Raw genomic sequence first — 23146 nt, 5'->3', positions numbered from 1 at the left:
TGGAAGGCCCCTTCTTACCACTTTCAGATCATGCATCTGATTTTCAGATCATGTCAAGCATCTGATGGACTCTGCGGTGCTACAAAGTGGCTAGGTAGCTTGAAATCACTTGAGGACCCAACTATTTCCCTTGATCTTAACCTGATTAATCCAATCTTTCCACCACAGCGCACAGTAATTAGGGCTAGCGAAATGCATACTACATCATCCTGATGTCAGTGTCGTGTCACGAAGACAAGCGTTCCCTAAAAGGTTGGACTGGGAGAGGTCAGGTATTTTTAGAGGTTTTCTTCTTCAAAACATGACAAAAAACAGTTGTGAGAAGTCTAATGGACTGTGATTTGTAAACTTTGAAGTTTGCTGGTGGAACCAGACATTTCTTGGAGGAAAATCAAGTTTACTTGGATGGCTAAAAACAAGTCTTCAGAAGGAAAGTATGTTGCTTTCTAGATGTTGCTTGACTAGAGAGAAGAACGGCACACTGAATTAAACTAAATGATCATTTAGCCTGCTGTGCTGCCTCTAACAGTGGTCAATACTCAGTGCCCATGGTGGCCTACGGATATAGTGACGCTTTCCCTGGCCCCTTCCCACAGTCCCAGCACTTTGGGCTTTAGAGACTATGAAAATGAGGAATTTGCATTTCGTATGGATGAATTTTTCTTCCATTAATTTGTTCACTTGATTTTTGAGCCGATTTAAATGTTCAGCATCCATAACATCTTGCGGCACAGATTTGTGCTTGAAGACCTGTATCATCCTTTTAGCTTAATTTCAAGTCTTTTGTTCCTCAAACTGCAAGGGAACAATTAGATCCTGTGAAGCCTCAGCACTTGTAACTGTAAAGCTAAAAGGCAACTCTGCAGCCATAAAACAGAAAAGATGGACTAGAAGAGCTGGAGGGATGATAAAAGAGAGGAGATACCTTGGGACCTGTAGAGATCGTATCTCCTTTTTTATCCAGTATCACTCAAAACTTGAGCCAATGGATTCTGGTATTCTCCAAAAAGTGTAAATAATGTATTCCTATACCTTGTGCTTACACAGTTGAGCAGGAAATACACTCAAAGATGTATAAGCATAAACCTCCTGCCTACTGCTCAGTCCTGCTTCAATGGGTATGTCAATGATGCATGTCTCTGCAGTTCTTTTTCTCTTCTTGCACTCCGTTAGTGTTGCCAGAATGCACTGTATGCTTCTGGAAATCTGATTCACATTAACATTTTTTACAGTGACTAATATAACAAGACTCAAACCTCTAACACAAAGCTTTCATAACTGCAATAGTACGAATAATAAAATATTAAAAGTATGAAAAATAAAAGTTTCATCCTAACAATGAGATCAATACTGAGCATGTAATCTAATACATTTTAAGCTTAAAAATAGTGTTTTTTTGATCATGGACTGTTATTCAAGCCAAATGTCCAGAACAGTATTTGTCAAAAACAACAGTTCCTCACTGTTTTATCTCTAAGAGAGAAAGCACACTAATTATTATTCTATAAAGCATACCCTTCTTATGTAAATCACACTTTAAATTACTAATTAATAACAACACTAACAACGTTTCGATGTAATGAAATGAAAATCACAACACTAAATCTCCCCAAATTAAAATAGAACGAACAACTTCTTGCACCATTTTTATGGCACCATTCTGAAGGCTCTATGGTAATGATGTTTACTCTCCAAGGAAAAAAACACGGAACATTTAAAACAATCTGCCAGGTAAAACAAAGGTTTTCAAAATGTTTTTAGAATTCCTGTTGACAGTTTCACAGAGGAGAAAAGTGACTTAAATAACAAGGATTCTTCCCTGAAATAGGATTCTGTTCCTGAGTTCCTCCTAAACTCTTTGACGTTCACAGAAGTTTAATTGAGAAATAATTCCTGTGTAAATAATGTGGTGCATCAACAGCTCTGATACATTAGTTTCTACCTTAACTACAAGAAGGGGTCAAATTCTGCTATCACTAAAATTATTCAGGGTTTTCACTTAAAAAATCTAAGTGATTCCACACATAATAAAAGCATTATCAAACCTTTTTTGTGGCTTTTTTATTACACCAGAATTAATTTTAAAGATGATAACACTACTATAGTTCAGCCTTTCCGAAACTACTTTAGTAACTTCCTACTTACTATACTTAAAGTAAAAAAACCCCAAAAGATCCAATAAATCAAAGAAAATCCTATAAATATTTATATTGACTGTCCAAACACTATACACAATTGGACGTTTTTTACTATTTCAATTTATCTTGACAATGCTACCAAAACTCAAGAGGGTTGGGAAATCAGTCTTAACGAGTACTGATACAATATTATCTCTGGTTGTATTTCAGGACATTCTTTATTATGAAGATTAAGGCTGATACAATAGCACTTATATTTGTTAACTACAAATATTCCAAAGGATCATACAGAAAGTCCTAATTATTTGTTTCTAGAGGTATGCCTGGACTATTACAATACAAACTGTACTGCCCCAGTCAAATTACAATGATTAAATACTCAAAGAACTCTACACAAGTATTGCCTCCACAGAACAACATTTTCCTAGAGTAAACTATTTTGCAAGTATGTAAATTAGTATGACTTTTCTTCAGTGTGCAAGAGTCCCCTCTCTTAATCTTGGCTCTGAAACTTATTGTGTCATACTATATGCCAGACCCTAAAATGGTTGCAATAATAATTATCTCATAAATGGGCTGTTAGACTAATTCATTTTGTTTTCAGGCATTGTGAGAAAATCACGTAAACTCTATAAATAAACTTAACCATTATAAAAGCGGGTATTTTGAGAAGAAAACATATTTAAAATATTGGTGGTTTTTTTTTTTATAATAAATTCTACCTCTTGTTTCAGTGTATTTATTGCTTAGAAGAGCAAACTAATTTTAGAATGAATGACTTCCAATTAAAAATGGCCATATTTATTAATTCAGTGGTATTTCTTCTATGTCTTACTGATAATTATGAAGTCAACCCATTTTTGTATCTAATAGCTTAAAAAAATCCTGACTATATAAAATTATGTGAAAGCTACAGCTACTTTGATTATGTTCGTAGAAATCGCTAACTTTTGTTGTAATATAACAAGTGAGGATTAAAGTATCCAAAATGGTCATATACTGAAAGTGAATTTAAATAGATGAAATACTGTGAATTTAGGATGTCATCTGTATTTTATTAAATGCCAGTCATTATCTAGTCTTCAGTGTTTTTTATTCATGAAGCAGGCCATAAATATATGGAAAATAAAGTTGATTTTTTTAAAAAAATAATCAATTGTCATGTCCTTTAAGGCATTTCAGGTACATGCTGTAATTTTAAGAAGGCATTAAAATCCTTTTAAAATGAATGTGCTGATTTATTGAAAAATCAGCACACCATTTGTTCCCTAGAATATTGCTATTGGCTTCAGTGACTCCTTACCTTTTTTAAAAAAAAAAAACAGCAACAACAAAAAATGCCACAACTCTACAGGACTAGAAGAGACTTTCAAAGTTTTTAATATTTTTATTATTGTAATTCATGTTATGTAAGTCCCTTTCTCAGCTGGTCAGGCTTTACCTTTAACTAGGCAGCGTGTGTGGGAGGTGTCTCTTGCTTCCACCACTTCTACTAGAACAGTAGTCCAGAAACCTTTCTCTGCATAATGAAAAGCTTTCTTTTCCATAGGTCATTCATGTTTAGCTTAGCTACGTGTTACCATATTTAACACTGTTCTTAAGAAGTGTAACAGATGTTTCTTCCTTCCTAAAGCTTGCTTCTTTCTTGACCCAAATTGCATAGAGCAAGCACAACCTTTCAGCCTATGCATCAGTCTGAATGAAACCTTCTTGGAGTTATATATCATGAAAATATACACAGAATTCACACAACCTTACTGTAGGTATGTAGCAAATGTGCTAAACTATCAGCTACAGTCAAAACGGTGAGATACCTTCACTTCATGGAAATTCAGGGCATCAGTGCTACAGCCCTGATTCTTTCAACAGAGCTATATAGAGCACACATCTAATAAGGTGCCGGAAAGCAGGTGGATTGCATATCTCCACTATTCCAGATGGGGTCTCAAAGATACCTTTTAAAAATGGCATTAATATTCCCCTATTTTCATTGGAAACATCTTTTTACATTTACAATTGCATGTTCTTGTTTTCTCACCTGTTACATCACAGGTGAAAAATCACTGTTACATCACTGGTCATTCACAGTCATACAGCAACCAATACACTGAGCTTCTCTCTTCCTTTTTCATTTTAAGTTATGGACACAAGCTCAAGGAAGAAATTTTTCTAAGTTCTTAAATACATGACCTTGTTCTTTGCAGTACTTTCTAAAATTTATCAGAATTTACTTCCTAAATTACATTCTTGAAAGGTATCTACCTTGAACAACAGCCCAGCCCTCTGGCAAACCTTATCCTCCTCTTTTCTTTTCTGTGGGTAAAATACACGTCTCCTGTTGTTACAGCAAGCTTGCAATTAGGCATTTTTATTTCCTCACCCAGAGTATGGGTTCAACCCTTTCTAAATGATGATTTTTTTTTTCCTTATATCAATCACCATTTGCCTCTGTATTTGCAATGCTATTTCCACTTCAGAGACTATGGCCTCAAACTGAGGTTCTCCATAGTATCCTCAACTGTTCTTAAAATGGAAACAAACTCTATTTTGTGTACAATTTCACATCGCACCATACCTTGTATTGGGAAATATTTTTCCTTCCCTTGGTAATTAGATTATTTTTAAGTGTCAAGCCCATAGCTATCTGTGCTCTAAATGATAACTGCTTGAATTTTAAAATAACTTCTACAAGCACAGAGTTGATTTTTCTATTTTTTTCTGACATGTTACTGTATTGGTTTTCCTCAGTGCTGTGTAGGCTGTCTTTTCTACACCACTGAAAGTGTATTTCTTGAACAAACGGATTTACTGTGAACACTTAGGGGAAAATCTCACACTTCAGGTTCTCTGTAATTCTTGAAACATATTGATGTCATTGGCACACCATATAGTTTCCTTTGTACATAGTATTATTGTACAATTGCTTTTCAAAGCTTCATGTAATCAAGTAGTAAAGCCCTGAAGTAGTGTTTAGTAAATTTTTCACCATTAATTCTATTTCATAATACCCTCATCTGTCTGTGTCAATAATATTGTATTAAAAGCACAGGAAGGCATAAAAAGACCTAGAACACCAAAGTGGCAATTGTTGGACAACACACACTTCCCAGCAGGATGGGCTGACGTGCTTTTCCACTTGACCGTGTGATTGGTTTTTCAGCAGCACATATGCTCACATGCTTTTTTTCTGTGTAATATTTATGCATGATCATCTGGATAATTTTAACAGTTTTTAATTAAATTTTACATGTACACAGCCCAAGTGAAGGTAAACTAAAATTAACACCTACGTTGATCTTGGCATACATTCAGATTCCTGATTAGTCTGCTCCCCACGCCCCCAGCAAAGTCCCCCTGCTTGGTAAAGCAACTGGACAGCTAACACAGAAACTACAAAAAAAAAAAAAAAAGTCTATGTAATTATGAAATATCAAGAATAGATTCACAAAGTAAAATTCATCTGAAAAAAAAAAAAAAGTATGGGAAGTAATCTGCACAAGGAATGCCTTGAATGGCTACAGAGAGAGACTGGATTTCAGGTGGAAACCTGCATTTGCTACTATTGGCTGAAGATTCTTCATTTTTTAGTCACAGAACTTTGCTTTTCATCGAAAATTTCCTCGACTTTTATAACTGCCTGATGAAATGAAAAACCTTCTGAAAAAAAAAAAAATTAAAAATATAAAGAGACTTTCCTTAACAGTATTTAAACTAGAAACAATTTTTTAAAATTTATACCCATCTAGAGCAGCCACAGAATATTTTTGTTCAGCTGCTTTTCCTGCTTTGGCACTTTCTAAATCAATGCACACTAATGTCTTTTTCAAATTCAAGAGTATCGGGAGAGCCTTGCTCAAGTGGTGTGATCCTAAATGGGCATAATTAGGGCCCTGCCTGGGAGCATACCCTTTAATAGAGCCGCGCACCGAGTGGGGGGCCTTTCACTCATTCCCTCTCAGCTCTTCACAAGCTCTTCTGGGCAAGGAGCCAGCTGGGCAGAGCATCAGGCTGATCCGACCTGTTGCAAGAGCCTGGAGAAGCGGCTCAAGGGAACCTACACCTCCCAGCACCACAGAGGAACCACTCAGGCAGCCTGAAGATGAGCAATCCTGAACATGCGTGCTGGTTGCACTGGGAGGGCTCCCTGCAGGACACAGCTTTCCAGCTGCTCAAGCAAGGCAAATCCACTTCTCTGTAGAGCTTGGAGACTCCTATAGCTCAGAATGTAAAGCCTAATCCGTCCATCCATCCATCCATCCATCCATCCATCCATCCCATGCACAGCAACGTTCCCTGGTATCAGATAGGCTGCGGATTCTACTGCGAGAGGAAAATGGGTCTGCTGGTTGGCTACGTAAAAGCTGCTGTGAAAGTACCTAGGCACTCTCCCTGAAGGTTTGCCTTTCTGAATCCCAGTTAAGAACCAGTCCCGTCTCCTCCCTGTCCTCTAGAAGTACCAGAATCAACTAAAGGGAAAGGGGGAAAGGAAAGACATGACAGTGATGTAGGTGACAAATGATTCCCCGACAGTCACAGTAACAGAGTGACACATCAGATTGCCACGCAGACATATGTTTAACACTAAAATGCCTCATGAAATCCCTGATCACATAGTAATCCTAATTAGTATTCTGCATATTCAATACCTGTAAACAGGACTTGCATAATACTTCTTTCCTCTTCTTCCAAAATATTTTATAATATTGCAACAATATTTTCAGGATGAAGATGTACTCTCTGCACCAGCTAATTTTTTTCCTCTGTTAGGTACAGATGAAGCCATTATGTGGTAACTTCCACTAGAAGGCTGCTAGTAAATATTTTTCCACATTACAAAGCCCACACATAAGGTTAGCTGTAATATTTTATGTGCCTGAAAATGACAATTATCTGCTTTATCAATAAGGGATAATACCTCAAGGTGACTGACACTTTTAATTTAAGAAGGAAACCATACTAACTAGTGCCACTTTCTTGTAATGCTGTTTTTTAATACTGGGATTTTTTCAAGAGTAAAAAGTGACTTGAAGTAATATTCTTGAAAGAATTTACAGCAAAATGGCACACGATGCAAAATACATTTTTTTCACAAGTAAAAGAGGTTGTCAAAGACAGGACAAGCCTTTGGAGTAGACTTGCATCTACATAAATAAGGACTTCCCACCAAGTTTGTTATCCAGACGCTTTCACTGTAAATCAATGAAATACGTCCAGGCTTTTTTTCTTTATTTTTGTATTTATCTCTCTATCTGAAATGATACTCCTGTTTTCTGTGCCATTAAACCTTGAACATGGATATTTCCCCTTTCCCTCCCCCCGACACCTTACCTAAAAATAGCTCCTTGCCTTCTCTCCATCTCTTGGGGTTATCCTTGTTTTTAGAGTGGGTATCACTGATGCAAATTTCTGCACCTTAGAGGATAACTGCATATTCCTCCTAACAGACTTACAAGGGAAAATGGGACTTAGGATTTTCCAGCAGCTATTTTCCAAATTTAATTTACCCCAAGCCTCAATGTTTGCTTATATGTAGGCCACACATTTCCTCCAGAATTACACTCGAGAGGGAAAAAGACTGTTTATCACTGCTCTCCTATTAGACTATATATAAGGCATTTGCATCTTTCTAAATCAGTGCTTCCTAGCATGTACAAAATCCTCCTACTTCCTATGCTTAGCAGCACGCATTAAATAAACAGAAATATGTAACACACAGGTTTTAGAAAGACAGTTTTAGACCAGTTAGATTTGTTTCTGTTTTTGTTGAATGCAATGCAAAGAAAACTATCTAAGTTACAACCAGCACTTGGGTTTTTGCTGTTTTTAAACTGGGAATTTTTTACTGACTACACATGCATGGTTGCAGTCAGTGTGCATTAAGTCAGAGGATAGAATTTATAAGCAGTACATTTTGTCTCTTTTCTCCCACACTCCTGATTTCTTATCTCTCATAAGCCCCTTATGTATGTTTTAAAAAGTAACTAAAGGTTACAATATTAATGATATGTTTGCTTATTTATTACATGCAATGAATTTTAAATTCAGACCCATATGAAGATCCAAAGGGAGATGACCAAACTAGGGGAGAGTAAAGCAAGGAGAGTAGGTTAAGAGAGACTATGAATATCTTTTCATGCTAAATTTTTGCATTTTACTTTAAAAAAAGTGGTTCTTCTGATACTACGTATTAATGCAACAAACATTAAGTAATTAAACTTAAATGTATGCTTACTTTTTCCCAAATTTTATCACATGATTATACTGCAGCGAAGTGCTCATGCTAAATAAACAAAGCTTACCTTAACAACTCAACACTCCATACAGCATGATATTTATACAACAGGCTTGGTAAACATGAAGATTAACCCTTTGGTTTCAGGAGTCATGATTTCCTGACATGCCATACTCGTACAGAATGCATTAGTATTGATGTTGAAACAACAAATCTCCTAGCACGAAAGAAAACACAACTAACCAACTCATTGTAGATATATTAACTTATGGGATGGAAGATAATGATCTATTTATTCTAATTCTGATAAAGTTCAAGGTCTGACTTTATCAAGATAAACTACTTTACAGTCATTATAGGGTATAAGAATATCTAGGCTTTTCATAGCTCTTAGAGCAAACAAAATTACAACTAGCTGTCCAAATCACTATGCTATGCAGCCAACAAGAGTATGTGTATCATGGACAGATCAGTCCAAGCAGCTAGATTTGCCCACCTGGAAGGGAAACAATTGCAATGCTGTACCTGAACTCCCACCAATGGTAGCAAATTGACAGCATTTACCTTTGGGTTACACTTGTGCTCCGCACAGTTCCCGATGAACTGCAAGTCTCGCTCATGATTTTCATTGTAACAAGACAATAAAGCTTCCAGTTGTAAAACTCAGGCTAGATGGCACTAGGTTCTTCAGCGGCCATAAGGACAGTGACTTTCTGCCACAGGATAATGATCTACAGGTTCTAAGAGCTGAAGTGACATTTTCCCTGTTATGCCTACTATGGAAATGTGGCGATAGGGAGTAAAATCCATGAAAGCAATCAGCTCCCTTCACCATGGATTACCACAACCACAGCTTCTCCGGAAAAGAAAAGCACTCGGAAACAAAAAACAGTACTATAGAAATCTTAACCTTACTACTGCAATATGTTTTCCAGGATGCACAGTAAGAAAGTAAACGCTATTATCTCATCACATGCAGGTTAACATTATCCTCAAGTCTCATCACAAACCCTCCTCAGCTATTCTGCAATATATCATTAATCAATGTATGCACTGATTGGATCAATTCAATTGGTGCATCAGTGGAATGAATGGCATATATAAACATGTTTCAAATACATTTATTCGGCTATCTATATATGAAAGTAAAATCGCTACTGCAATTGGTACTCAAGCTTGTCAGATGGGATGTTTTTCTCCTTCTGTTTTGCATAAAACATGCTAATGGTTATGCCATCTGCAGTCTGTAACCCAGAAAAATGTAAATCGGAAAGTAATAGTAGATCAAGATAAGACTTTATCTAAAACTGTAATTTTTGCAGGTATTCTGTTAATTCACAATCTAAATATGTAACTCCTCTCCCTGAAAATACAGGAAAACTACTAGATAAGGGTAACTTTTGCATTGAAAACTAAACCAAAAATATTTCCCAAAAGAACATTCCTCTTTTACAATAGATAACATAGCGGTAAATTTAAAAAGTTTTCTCATGAGAATAATACAAAAGACACTCAAATTCTTCTAGGAAAACCCCAGCAGTTCTTTAAAACCATCCCCTCTGTAAAGTACAGTAGAACATCATGACTTACCCAACACCCTGTTTTTGCAAATCTGAAGACACAAATTTGAAGGTTTCTTCAATAAGCCTTCAACTTGCTGATTAGCTAGTAGGTGCTGTAAGTCACTAAAATACTTGACTCATTATGGAGTAACAGAGACAACATATAGAAAAACACCATATGCTACTTTCTTCCAAATATCCATCAAATATGGAAAGATGGCCACTAAAATTAATACCATTTTTTTCCTTCTTTGGCACATGGAACAATAGAAGAGTTTATATCAAAATAAGGAGCAATGAGAGATGCAATGGCAAGGCTTACCTAACACACACATTTCCCTGCAGATCTGGAGCTAGTTTTAAAAGTTTTATTAGGTTTTTACTAGATTTATAGATTGGATCTAACATATCTCCAGTTGCCAGATTAGAAAATTGCTCTGAAATTAAAGGAAATTAGAAATACACTAATATTAAAGTATTTTTAAATACTGGGAGAAGTCTCTTTCCTTAAGCACAACACAATCACGAGCATTTTTGTCTTATAAACCTCAGATTGCTTATACACATTTAGCAGTTCCTACTGCTAGGAGGTTTTGGCTAAAGTTACCATTAAATTTGGCATAATAAAGTAATAATGCTTACAATTTTATGACCCATATTACTGTATTTGGTTAAACAGGCATCACAATGCTCAAAATGTGAATTTCCACTACATAATGAACAACTACGTAATGAACAATGAACAGCTCTGTAGTAACAGTAAAAGACAGAAATAGAAAAGCTCCAAGGACTCATTTTCAAAACCTTTATACATCCTTTTCACTAAAGAAGAGAATTAAAATGGAGTTTGTGCTCATACCTGAATTTACACGGTGTTTGATACATAAACCAAAGTCTGGGAGCAAATTCCATTTTCCTCTCATTTAAAAAGGAACCAAATGAAGTGTCCAAGGCTAATAAGAGGCTCTGTGTACATACTGATCATGGAAGGAAAAGCTGGAAATGTGAGCAATAATCTTGGCTTTAGGGAGCATGTAACAATTTTGAAAAGAAAATTATTTGGTTTATTTTCTTCTTCCTGCCTCACGAGTGTGACTTAAAAGGCACTGACTCTTCCCGGCAAACATGTAATACAGGATATCTCTACAATATACCATCCCATGGCGTTTTAAAAGCATCAGGCCAGGGTCAGTGCTCCGGGAGTAGGAAGGCACAAGACTCCCTCTCCTCATGTCATCATCCTCTGGGTTATTTGCATGACTGTCTTTGTCTCCAGACATGGTTTTCTCTCCTTTCATCAATGCCTGCCACCAATAGTGCACAACCCCACCTCCTCAGTCTTGAAAAGAAGGTTTACAAATGGGTGGAGAACGTGAACGGAGACATCAGTAGCTCCTGAACCGTTCCAGTTTACAAACTGGAAGATTAAAGCAAGCTAACTTCACTGGGAAACATATACTGGGAAAACACCACTATTCTTGCCAGTTTCATATACTTCCCTTAGCGTCTGGTGTTGGCCAGTTTAGAGACCGGACACAGAGCTAGATGGACCTTGTACACTCCTATACAGCCCACGTCACCCTCCAGAATGAGGAGCTAGCAGAATAAACTGCTTTCACAGTATTCAATCATCTCCATGATTCAACCCCCACTTCTAAAAACTCAAAAAACCTACATCGTTCACAGGCTGCCGTCTTTATGACTACTCTTCCCATATTAAATGAGAATTAAGTATCTTCAGCCTAGAAGATATTTAATACAAAGCAAAGTCAAGAGCAAAGAGTGGAAAGGTGAGATGGCTCCAGGGCTCCTGTGTCTCTGGACTGGACAAGTACAGCGTGGCTTTAGTAATTTTTCTAAGTTCTTGTTTGGTTCTGAGCAAATAAATACAACTTTAAATGTATATTTGAAGAGAGCTGATGTGGAATGTGGAACTGTTTGCTGTGTCCAACATTGCTCCATGAAGTTTCACGAAGAAAAGGAGACAATGTGAATTACATAGAAAAAATTGCACAAGTGTTCAAATTTCACATTTAACTGGCGGAGAAAAAGATAAATGCTGGTGCCTGGGGTCCTCCATTATGCACAACAAAAACTAAAAACGAGATGAAAATGCCCTGTTCCATCAGAGAGCTGGGGAAGTCCCAAGAGGATAAAGGCTCACCCAGAAAAACAGATGTGAAGAAAAGAATGGTAGGAGTTACCATTTTTTATTTTCTGAACAAAATAAAATCCTCTCCCATGTACATTTTTTGCCTGCAACAGACTAATTCAGCAGTTAAACACTCACATTTGGTCTCTATACAATGAGAGAAGCAGTTTTGTCAGCAGACTGCAATTTCATCTGGAATTCTGAATTTGCAATAAATGAATTAAAACCTCAAAAAAAACACCCAAACCCCAGACAAAATTCTTCACGAATAAAGTGCTACATGTATTTTTAGTTATAATGCCTTTAAAATAATTATTCAATAACAGAACTTCTATTCACCCAAACACAGTCTGAAGCCCAACAACATCCCAGTGTGAAACTCCATGACATACGCTTTTCTAAAACGGCAGAAACAGCTCTTTCATTATTTCAAGCGGTTGTGTTGATAATTTCTGAAAACTGTTTGTCACTTAGGTATAGTACCAATGAGTTACTAGCTTTTTTTTCTTTTTTTTTTTTTTTTTTTTTTTTCCCCTGGATACTGTTTTACTTTTAGTCTTAACACAGCCATTTTTACCATTTGATCTACGTATAAAAATCACATACCAATTTTGCAACACATCTAAAAATTAATACATACCAAAGCTACTGAATTCAGACTTAGTCCTAGACCTTTCAAGCATCTATAGCTACAAAAGGCTTTTGTAACCTATGGTGAATTTTCTCTGCGAATGAGAAGTCACCAGTATGCAAGTCTGTAATCTCCTGTATGTGAACATGCACATACACAGCATTAGAGAACGGGCATCCACACACGTCTGACATGTGACCAAGCACACTGCTCTTCCCTGAGAGTAAAGGTCCCAAAAGCAAGGATACTTTACTAACCTGCAGTGGTCTCTGTTTATCACTGCCCTTAGGAGATTTCAGTCCACTTGTCTGCTGCTGTAAAAGCAGCTGCCTTGCTGCCTGGAGTGCCTAAAAGTAAAAAAAAAAAAAAAAAAAAGGTAAATAATTTCCACCAGTTCCTAGAAAGACATGAGTTACTCATTGCTAATGTAAGGTAAAAGTCCAATTGAACAAATACAATCTCCTCCTAGTCGATTTGTATTTGCTAGTTTTCAGACTTCAGTTTGTTTTTTACTTAAAACATAAAAAAAATCATCTGAAAGTACATATATAGGACTTCACTGGAATTTATGGATGTACATGAAATCCTGCAGGAAATAAAGTTAATTTGTTTGAAGTGCTTGAAGAGGAAAAATCATAAACTGCATCAATAGCCTCATTTCCACAAGGAACTTGTCTTTGAGTGTTCAACTAAAATGCCCACTCCCTTGCAAATTATCATTCAATTTGCATTTTCATATTAGAATTTTGAAGCAAAAGCAAGTAGACTTCAAGTGTTACCGGAAGCTGTAATTAAATTTGACAAATCAACATCAGATTATCTTGAAAGTGAATTAATAAGGATATTCATTGAAGATTAAAAACACTTTTTGTACTTACAATTCAAGGAGAAACCTCTCCTTTGACAAAAAAAAAAAAGTGCAGTTTTAATGCCAAATAAAAATGAGTGGTTTTCATTTGCATTCTTAGGAAAATCAGAGAACAAAGAAATTACTACTCAACCAACCAGATCAGGCTCAGGGATGACAGTATCCCAATCAAAATAGAAAATGTTTTCATTTCTTTTTCCATTCCAACTCAGCAAAATACAGTGAAACATATGAAATGTAAACAAACATTCTACTTCCCCCAAAAAAAGCTAATATAAAATATTTTTCCCTATAAAAATGTTTTTAAAATGCCAAGTGTTATGAAGTCGTATTTATTAAAGAAATGAAAAAAAAGATTCAAAACATTTCCACTGAAACTACCTGGAGAACTCACCCCCCATCCCTGCGACGCCCCCCCCCCCCCCCCCGCCTGCCTCCTGCCACCTCAAAAAAAGCATTCAGTACATAGCAGTAACAGCTTTAAAATACATCACGCTATTATCTATGTTATTAAAACATAGTTTAGGTGGAGTATACTGCAATAAATACCATTTGATCAATGTTCCCTAAAATAATAGATTCTCAGCTGATACAGAGAGGTACAATTTTGATTAGACTCAAATGAGCTGGTTTTTAAGATAGTTTCTAGTATCCATGACAACAGTTGCTTTGACAAGATGTGCATATGGCATTACACTGCCAGCTGGTGTGAACAATGTTTGAACTACTGCATTGAGATGCTGAGCAAACAGAAAAAGTTGCCACGTCTTAACCCTCAGGGAAGGCAGTCATCCCCTGATCAATTATGAAAAGACAGAGAGAGGGCTGCTACAGTCTGGCTCCAAGCAAGTTTTCTGAGAAGCCAGGCAGACACAGAAAACCAAAGTAAACAAACTGAATGCACCAGCCCCATCTCCTAACAACATTGATTTGTCTCCCCATAGAAGGCTCTGGTACAAAGTTTGCAGAGCAGACTTTTAACATTTGGAGACATTCCCACAACAATCCCCGTATTGTTTCATCAAATTCTCAAGTAATTACAGGTCAGCTTTACAAAGACTATACATTCTTCCCAACCTAAGCAACAAAGAACTAGCTTCCCTCCACCAAAAAATAAACAACAGTTCACATATTTCACAATGCACTTGAAATGTTTTGTTACCAAGGAACCACTGGACGCCCTGTTTCCTATGCAAATAGCAAATTCTCCTTTGCACTCGCAGTTCTCGTAAAGACAATCCTGCTCTGTCTGAGATCAGAGATAAATTTATCTGTTGATTTCAGGGGCACCAGGATTTGGCCCAACTTCTTGCAGTGGTTTAAACGCAAAACATGGATTAAATGCACAAACAGAATATCTATGGCAAATTTATAATCCTTCCCAATATTTATGAGTTCTCCAAAAGGCAAACTTGAACGCAAGTGAGAGAACCACTGCAGTCCTGAACTCACGGGAGACTGTACAGAAAAACCAACCTCACAGCTCAGTGTGATACTGCTACAAGAACCAGAGAAGAGATCTGGAGTTGCAGAAAATGGGAAAAAACACAAGGATAATTATTTTTTATTTGTGGTGGTCAGAGAAAATTCATTACATTGCCTTTATCTAGAAAAGAAATTGGAATGATAGAATGCTGATGTATACCTGCAAATAACTGGAACTCTCAGCAAGCTGCTTCAGCATCCTAATCTTCCTTAGCAGCAAAGTCATCTCATGTCAATACAATAAAACAAGGAAGCAAGCATCTGGTAAAGCTGTACACTTACAGTACTTGAAAATTTGAGAATTACAGTATGCTGCAGCTTAGATTTAAGCTAGACGGTATAATTTCAAATTGTGGCTAGCATACTCCCAAGGAATCCGCCTAAGAAAGCATGACTTCCTACCGCTAACTACAAAAAGACTCACACTTTATGAAAAAGCAAGGAAGCACAACAGGATATGTTTGCATAAAAGGCTCTACTACTTAAACTATTTTGATTCATACGTGCTGGTTGGGATATCTTTAAAGGAGTAAAGGCTTATCTTTTAATACAGAATGTCTTATAAATGATGACTACCTGAATACTTCAGTGATCTTATTGTGGCAGTTTAGATTACTGTAAACACAGGAGATAGAAGAAGAACAGAAAACAATTTCAAGAGATCAGAGATGATTTAAAACTCATAAGGAGAAATCACTGTCAGCCTTTGTTCTTGTAGCAGTTGTCATATGGTACTTTTTCCTCCCAGTCTGCTGCTTAACTACTAGATTTTGCTACTCAGTAAACAACCTCCCAGAAACACATTGTTAATTTCAAAGGATTATTACTGACACTCTTCGTAAGTGAAGATTATGAGACGATAAAACATTCAGGTCTACCAGTTAATTTGCTGCTATTAAATCTTTGCAAAACAAATTGACAACTCGAAAGTGTCTTTCAAAATTCATAGTTTAACATATACACTTAAAGTAAACACCCATCCCATGTATCACTTTTAAATTTCTATGAACTAATTTGATAGTAACTCATGGTCTAAAACCAGTTCAATGAAGACAAACTGATGTTTATAAATCTGGCAGACCAAAATTATGCTGAGTCCTACCTCAACTTAATGGCAGCAAGAATGGATTCTAAGGCAGTCAAAATTGGATCTAGTTTCCAGGAACATTTGTTTCAAATTTAGTAGGCACTTTTCCTTAATTAAGTTATCTAAATTAGTAAAACTATACAAAAAAAGTCAAAGTAGACAAAAGCAATAAAAAGAACTGAGGATTAGAATTTATTTTAATAATGCAAATGAAAATCATTATACTGCTTTAAATAGTGGCTGTATACACAGGAAATTTGGGCATATGGTTTCCAGAACTCACTGTGTCTTCTAGTAAAATATTTATTGGGAACACTACTTCTTAATATTTACTGTGCAGCTTTGGCATAGCTAAAACATAAACAGAACAAAAATGAAATTAATTGCATATAATTCACCCTATTAAAGTTGATAAATTGTGGTAGATTTTGCAATTTCTTGGTGATAATACTATGAGACACAACTTGCTTTAATTTTGTATTCCAAACCCTTGTATTTAAGCATGCCTTCAATTATTTTTTTTTAAGTTTTATCATTTTAATAGAGTGATAGCAGTCACTGAAAGATGGTAAACTTATTACTTTGTTTTTTAAAAAGTAAATAGATGTATTTTTTAGGAAACAGATGTCACTCATATCTTTACTTTAAAAACAGGAATGTTTAACCTATCAGCCTGTTGCGTTTGAGACGTTAAAATGAAAAATGACATCTACGCCCATTAATATCGTCAATGTATAAACAGCACAGCGTGACACATTCTTGAGAGCTGAAGGCTACAAAATCTCTCTGAAACATAAATAACAAAGCACTCAGAAGCATATTTGATGTTGATATTCATCTCTGAGAAAAACACTGCTGCCTGGGCTTCTTATGAAAATAGATGCAGCCCAAATGGATCTCCTGTAATTGGTTTCAGATAGCGAGGTCAAAAGAAATATGATACAAGAAACTATTATGTGGAACAGGCGAAACAAGAATGTTTATACAGGCACTCCCTATTTATACTGACAAGAGGTGTATACTTTGTAGATAACCAGAACTGAAAAACTTGCCAGGAGACAACCAGATTCTTTCCCTTTTCTAACTCCAAATCCCCTACTTTATTTTTTCAAATGACTGCTTACTCTAACATTCCTGCTGAACGTAAAATAAGTTTCTGAACATAAAATAAGTTTCCAACTGGCTGAATATGTCAAACGAGAGTCATCTCGCTGGTAGCACTATGCAACCGAAACGTATCAACATGCTAAGCTGGATTTAAGGCCAAAGACTGCTATGCACTGGTTGAATAACAAGTTAACCAAATGATTGCATAGCTGCATTTATCATAAAAACCACTTTAGGAGAACCTCTGCCCCTTCCCACCCTGCCACAGGCCCAATCTCCAGCTGGCTCCAAACAACAAGCCCAGAACTATCCATCGCTGTATGAGATCCTTGAAAAGATGGTGACAGAAAACACTGTTCAACGTCCCCTAATAGCACTGAAACTGCTAAACCTTTCTCTCTCGCTGACTGTATTTTCCCAGAAAGGTCTCTAATAAACATCACAGCCAGTCAGCAGAGCAGCTTATAATCTTTCCAAATGGAGTAGCAAAGCATTTAGCGCTATTCAAAGAATCTTGACTTCAAGATGATCCAGCTCCATTCCAACACCAGTCTCTCCAGGAGACTTGACAGGAAAAGCAAACTCCCATTTAACAACACTCTTCTTCCCTAAGTTACACAAAGGAGATAAAAACCTGTTGGCTGAGGACAAACGTGCCGTAGTGGAGAGCCCATGAAGTCAAGGGAATCCTGTGTGTAACTAAAATCCAAGTCACATAACCAGCCCCATTTCACCCAGGAGTAGCAGACTGAACTATTATTGCATTGTTTTCTACAGAAGTAGAAATGAAACCCCAGATAGCTAAGGCTGTTGGCACCCACCTCAAGGAATATATTATCTAAGAAAATTTACATGGTCACTAAGAAGGATTTCACTCAATTAACCCAACATCAAAGCATGCAAATACTCAAATGAAAAAGATTTGTCTGTCTTCTGCATCTAGATTAGCAGTTGCAGACAGCTTCGATGTGCAACGTGCTGAACTGCAGGGTGCCCTGCAGCCTTGCCTAATTGTAGAACACAAACCTTCAAGACACCAAAATTCTTGAAACTAAATTGCGCTCAAAAAGAAGAGTTAACAGCCCTGGACATTGTATTACCACCCCAAGTACTCCTACCACCAAGCTGCTAGATAGGAGGAAAGAAAAATGGTGGTGGCCACCAAGTGCTGTAATGAGCCCTGCCCTACAGGGCATGATTAAGTGAACACTGAATATGCTTGAAAACATTTGCTGTATTGATGCTACAGGAATTTATGCAAAGGAATGACTGGTTCCTGGATCCCCAGGCTGCTCAGCTTTTCCAAGGCTGGGGAAATTCTGCATTTGTCCAGGACAGCAACTCTTCATGCCTGGGGAATTTCAAGATAGAAAGGCAGAGCAGTTTGAGGATTAGGTGGCAAGTGGGGAGAGCTGTTCTGGATCAGTTTAACTTAGGTACTTATATTCCTCACACTCCTTGTCTTAGAAACAAGAATTTCACGGGATCAGGCCCTCATTTCCTTGGACTGAAAAGCACTTTGTTGTGGGGGTTTTTTGTTTATTTGGTTTTGGGTTGTTTTTGGGGTTTTTTTTGTTTTGTTTTCTTAGGCTGATACTGCCAGTTTCAGCATACTGAAGCGCTGACTTTGCTTCAGATTTGTGGTTTGCCCTGCAATACAAACAACACTATAAGAGATCCTCAATCTACCTGAGCTTCTTTTCTGCCCTGATGTTATCCAGGATTAATTTGCAACTGAAGAGAAAAAGTAACAGTAATAAACTGATGAATGCAACATGAAGTCTCATAATGCTGTTTAATAAGAGGAAATTAATCACATAATTGTCATAAACCTATTTTCAAACAGCAATCTATCAGGGAGAAATTATGCATCTGTAGTTATTGACCTTTCATTTTACCATGACTGATTCGTAATTAGACTAGTTTTGTGAAAAATAATAGTTAATTACCAGATTTTTTTCACTCTAATTGTTTTGGCAATTTTTTTTTTTGTTTAGTGTCTTACTTTTCCCCCATGTGTAGGATGCTAAATAAATACAGGGCACTAATAGCTTAGCAGCTAACATATTTTATTTTATAAGGCAAATTCAGCTTCTTTCTATATAACCCAATTCAATGGATACTAAACACTTTTCCAAAAACAACTCTCATTATTCCTGCCCATTATCTGAGCGACCAAGCTAGAAACAGACCACCCGTAACAGCAGCCTGCTTCAGTGCCTGGTGCCATTAGTAGGGCTCTTCCCTGTAGACATCAGTCTGCTTTGGTCACTAGGGCTACATGTCAGACCATGTGTAACGTGGTCGATGAGAGCAAACCCAAATGCAGTCTCCAAAGCTCAGACCACCTGAAGAATACAAATGTCAAGGGTTAGGAGAGATGGGGGCCCACAGCAGCAATGTTGTGCTCCAACCTGACAATCTCCTTCCTTTCATCTCACGTGCCTGAACTTAACTTTCCTTTGGTAAACACATGAACAGGCAATCCACCCTACTTCATTCCTACTACTTATATTACGCAGTGGCTAACTGAATTAATGAAATGAAAACAAAAACAGTGTACACATCACATACCAGCACCACAAGCTCACAAATGTCCTGCAACTGCTATTTTCTTCCATGTGGCGCCATTTTTAGAAAACTGGGAGATGTAATAGCTAAACAGAAGAGCTGATCTCTTAGTTTTATATGAACAGATTGCAGCAATGTTTGGCATTTATGTTTTGTCATGTATGTTTTCCACATGAAAACTGGTATGAACTATTTGGCATGAAAATCAGCTCGTAGATATGTAAAAGCTATTTAAGTGTGCAGGGAAAAGAAGTATCAGTACAGCTACCCCATAGAGAATCCAGAAACAAAGAAGATCCTTAATATTAAACGTTCATATAATATTGTGCATATATGGTATAAATGCGTACATATCCTTGATTTGAAAGGAGTTGGTTAAAAAAGGACTTTCTTTCAAGTCTGTCCATTGCAGACATTCACTTATTGGCTGTGAAGCCTACTTCAATTAAAGCAGTCTGAAACAAAGTAGTGATGGCTTAGGTAGAATAATAGATGGCTTGATAATTTATAAATAGGAAAGGAACTGATGCAAATGAAAGCAAGAGTGGTCCCATTTGTACTAAAATCAAAATGCAGAGCAAATGTGGGAGGAGAACGAAACACAGTATTAAGCGAAGCATTGTAACGTTAGGCTGTTAGAAGGCACAGGTTTTAACTGATAAGAAATCTGAAAGTGAAATTTATAAGTTAAAGACAATGAAATCAGCATGGAGGTTATTAAGGAAATGACTAACAAAAATCATAATCAAGATATAAACCAAACCAAAAGGTGAGACAGATATAAAATAGAAGGAAACATGCTCTCAAACATTTTGTTCTGGCCAAAAGAACAGAACCTAAAATTTGAGAGGACAGATGTAAGGAGGACTGATTAGTTTTATTAAGTAATACAGAGATTTAAAGTAACATGTGAAGAACAAATGCCAAACCAGTATTTACCATAGAGTAGCTTTAGTCATTTAGAAGGGAGAAATAAATACCTTTATCATTACAACTTACTTTAAATTAAATAACGTTCTGCACAGTGACTGGTAAAGGAGTGCTGGCACAAAGCACTGTAAGCCCAGATTCAACATCCCAATATCCTGTGACCCAGAAAAAAAAGTTATCCGTCCAAGAGTGTGGATCTATGTGGTACCAAAGTAATTACAAATAAAGATCTACTAATCATAGGAATCAAACTTTCTCAGCCAATCAAAATGTGAGGAGTTACATTACTGACTTCAAGGGCTCTGTTTATTTGGAAAAATAACAGATTTGATTTACCACTGCACTTACAAATCCATATCCAGTGACATGAGTGAGACTGCAACTACAAAAGGAAATATTATCAAGATGGTCATATCAGGATTTTGCTGTATGGGCGGAAGACACAATAGCCATTACTGAAATAGGTAATCAGTGGAGAAGAACAAAGTTCACGGATGGGTTTCACATTTGATTATAATTATAAATTTAAAGTTTCTTTAAAAATATTTTTAATAGATCTAATTACTGGCATTCAGTTCTTACAAGAACATAATTTAAATAATCTTGAATTTAGTATATGTATATATGATGAAAAACATATTAAAGACAAATCAATATTGTCATGTTATTATCATAAAAGCAAGCTGGGACATATAACTAGAAGTGTCACATAAAAAACTGGCATTTTTTCCACTTTATTCAACCTTCTAAAGACTCAGATAGCAAACTGTACCCAGCTTGGGGCACAGTGTTTCAAAGAGGTGGACCATCTGACCAGTGACCAGAGAAGAACAGTAATAATGATCACAATGAGAAAACCCAAACTATGGGATAGCAGAAGTCTGATCATAAAAACAGGAAAAGAAAACCCTAAAGCAATAGCAGTCTTCAGCAAGTTTCTGCACAGAACAAATTAATTGTATTCCATGGGTAGGACAAGCAAGAATGGCTCTAAACTGAATCCAGGGAGATTTAATTAAATTTAAGAAGAAACTTTCCAACGGCAGGCGAAGTGCAAGATTACAATTGTGTAGAGACTGCAAAATCCTTGTCACTGGACGAGTTTAAGAAGCATCTTCAGGAACAGTTATGAGCAGTGGGACACAGAAGATCTTTAGAAACGCCTTCCAGCCCATTTTTATTTGATTGTGTGGTTCCTCTGAAAGCATGCCAAGTTCAGATTACTGTGATGTCTAACACCTTGCTATATTTCAAATAACACCATGCTCTCATAAACTAAGTATCATGTAGCTTCAGCATGGTTTGTTTCTATGGTGAGTTAAGAGCAGAGGATCAGTAAAAGCTGTTCATAAAGACTCGCTCTTTGGAATTTTCCGACCTTACATGACCAGGTTTGTGTTTACAAGACTAATCTTGAAATCTTGGACTAAGCAGAGAAATAGTTTATACTGAACAGGAGATGGCTTAGAATTAAGTGCTCTGTGCCCTAATTGCAGTCAGAGCCATCTGGACAGGGTTCTTGTGTCCTCACCACCAAGTATGTGCACAATAGTAGCAGAAAACAAGATTTTCTTGATATTACAATTCTTACCTTAAACAACGGAGACCTGGCTGAAATGGAGAGCTAACAAGAAGAGGGAAAAACGAGGCAAGAACAAGGGTCTGAAGCACAGCTTGAGCAACTGAAGTCACATATCTCCACAAAAATAAAAAGAAAGTTAAAGCAAATTCACTCATAATTTATGTGAGTTTAAATCTAAAGCTACAATAACAAAACTTTAAAAGTATCTTTGATAACCAGATTTCAACCATGTTTTTAATGAAATAATTTGATCAAAAGTCACTACACAGTCTAAGCCACTTAAAAAAAATGGTGTATATTGCTAAAGCTAAATCATCTCAACTGAAATCTTACTGAGTCTCTTTTTTTTCTTATGCATATATTTGTAATACTTTTTAAAACTTTCGTTGTCTTAAAAAGGTCCAGCTACATATTCAATACAAGAATAATTAGGGGAAGAAACAATAAACATGAATGTAAATGGGTGATATAATAAGTCTTTTTATTTGTATTTTTTCAAGGTTTTTGATAAAACTTCTTTTGGAGAGAGAAGTGCAGTCCTGTCTGGTGTTTTTTAAAAACTAACAAACAAACACAGTAAAAACATTTATATGAGATCAAGAAGTAAATTATGCAAACAAACAGCCCATTTTCTAGACGCTAGGTCTATAAATGGCGGTATTTGACAACAGTTGAAATGTGCTGATAACACAAGATCTGATCTAAACTCCTTGGAATAATTCTGAAGCATTAAGATCTGCCACTAAGTGTGAACTGTGAAGCTCCGGAGGAACCTCTGTACCATGATCACAAGTTAATTTA

General features: G+C 36.5%; 1 protein-coding gene across 1 annotated transcript in view; it reads right to left on the bottom strand.

Moving 5' to 3' along the window:
- FOXP2 (forkhead box P2) overlaps positions 1 to 23146 on the bottom strand; it is a 392766-nt gene that overhangs the window by 122502 nt on the left and 247118 nt on the right. Inside the window, exon 5 of the mRNA XM_080391001.1 lies at positions 12973 to 13062. Coding sequence (XP_080247127.1) covers positions 12973 to 13062 — 90 coding nt within the window. The remainder of the gene's footprint in view (positions 1 to 12972; positions 13063 to 23146) is intronic.

This window comes from Falco punctatus (assembly GCF_963210335.1).
Source record: "Falco punctatus genome assembly, chromosome: 6".
Taxonomy (NCBI): Eukaryota; Metazoa; Chordata; class Aves; order Falconiformes; family Falconidae; genus Falco; species Falco punctatus.
The sequence above is the reverse complement of the archived record's forward strand: the minus strand, read 5'-3'. Positions and strand labels throughout refer to the sequence as shown.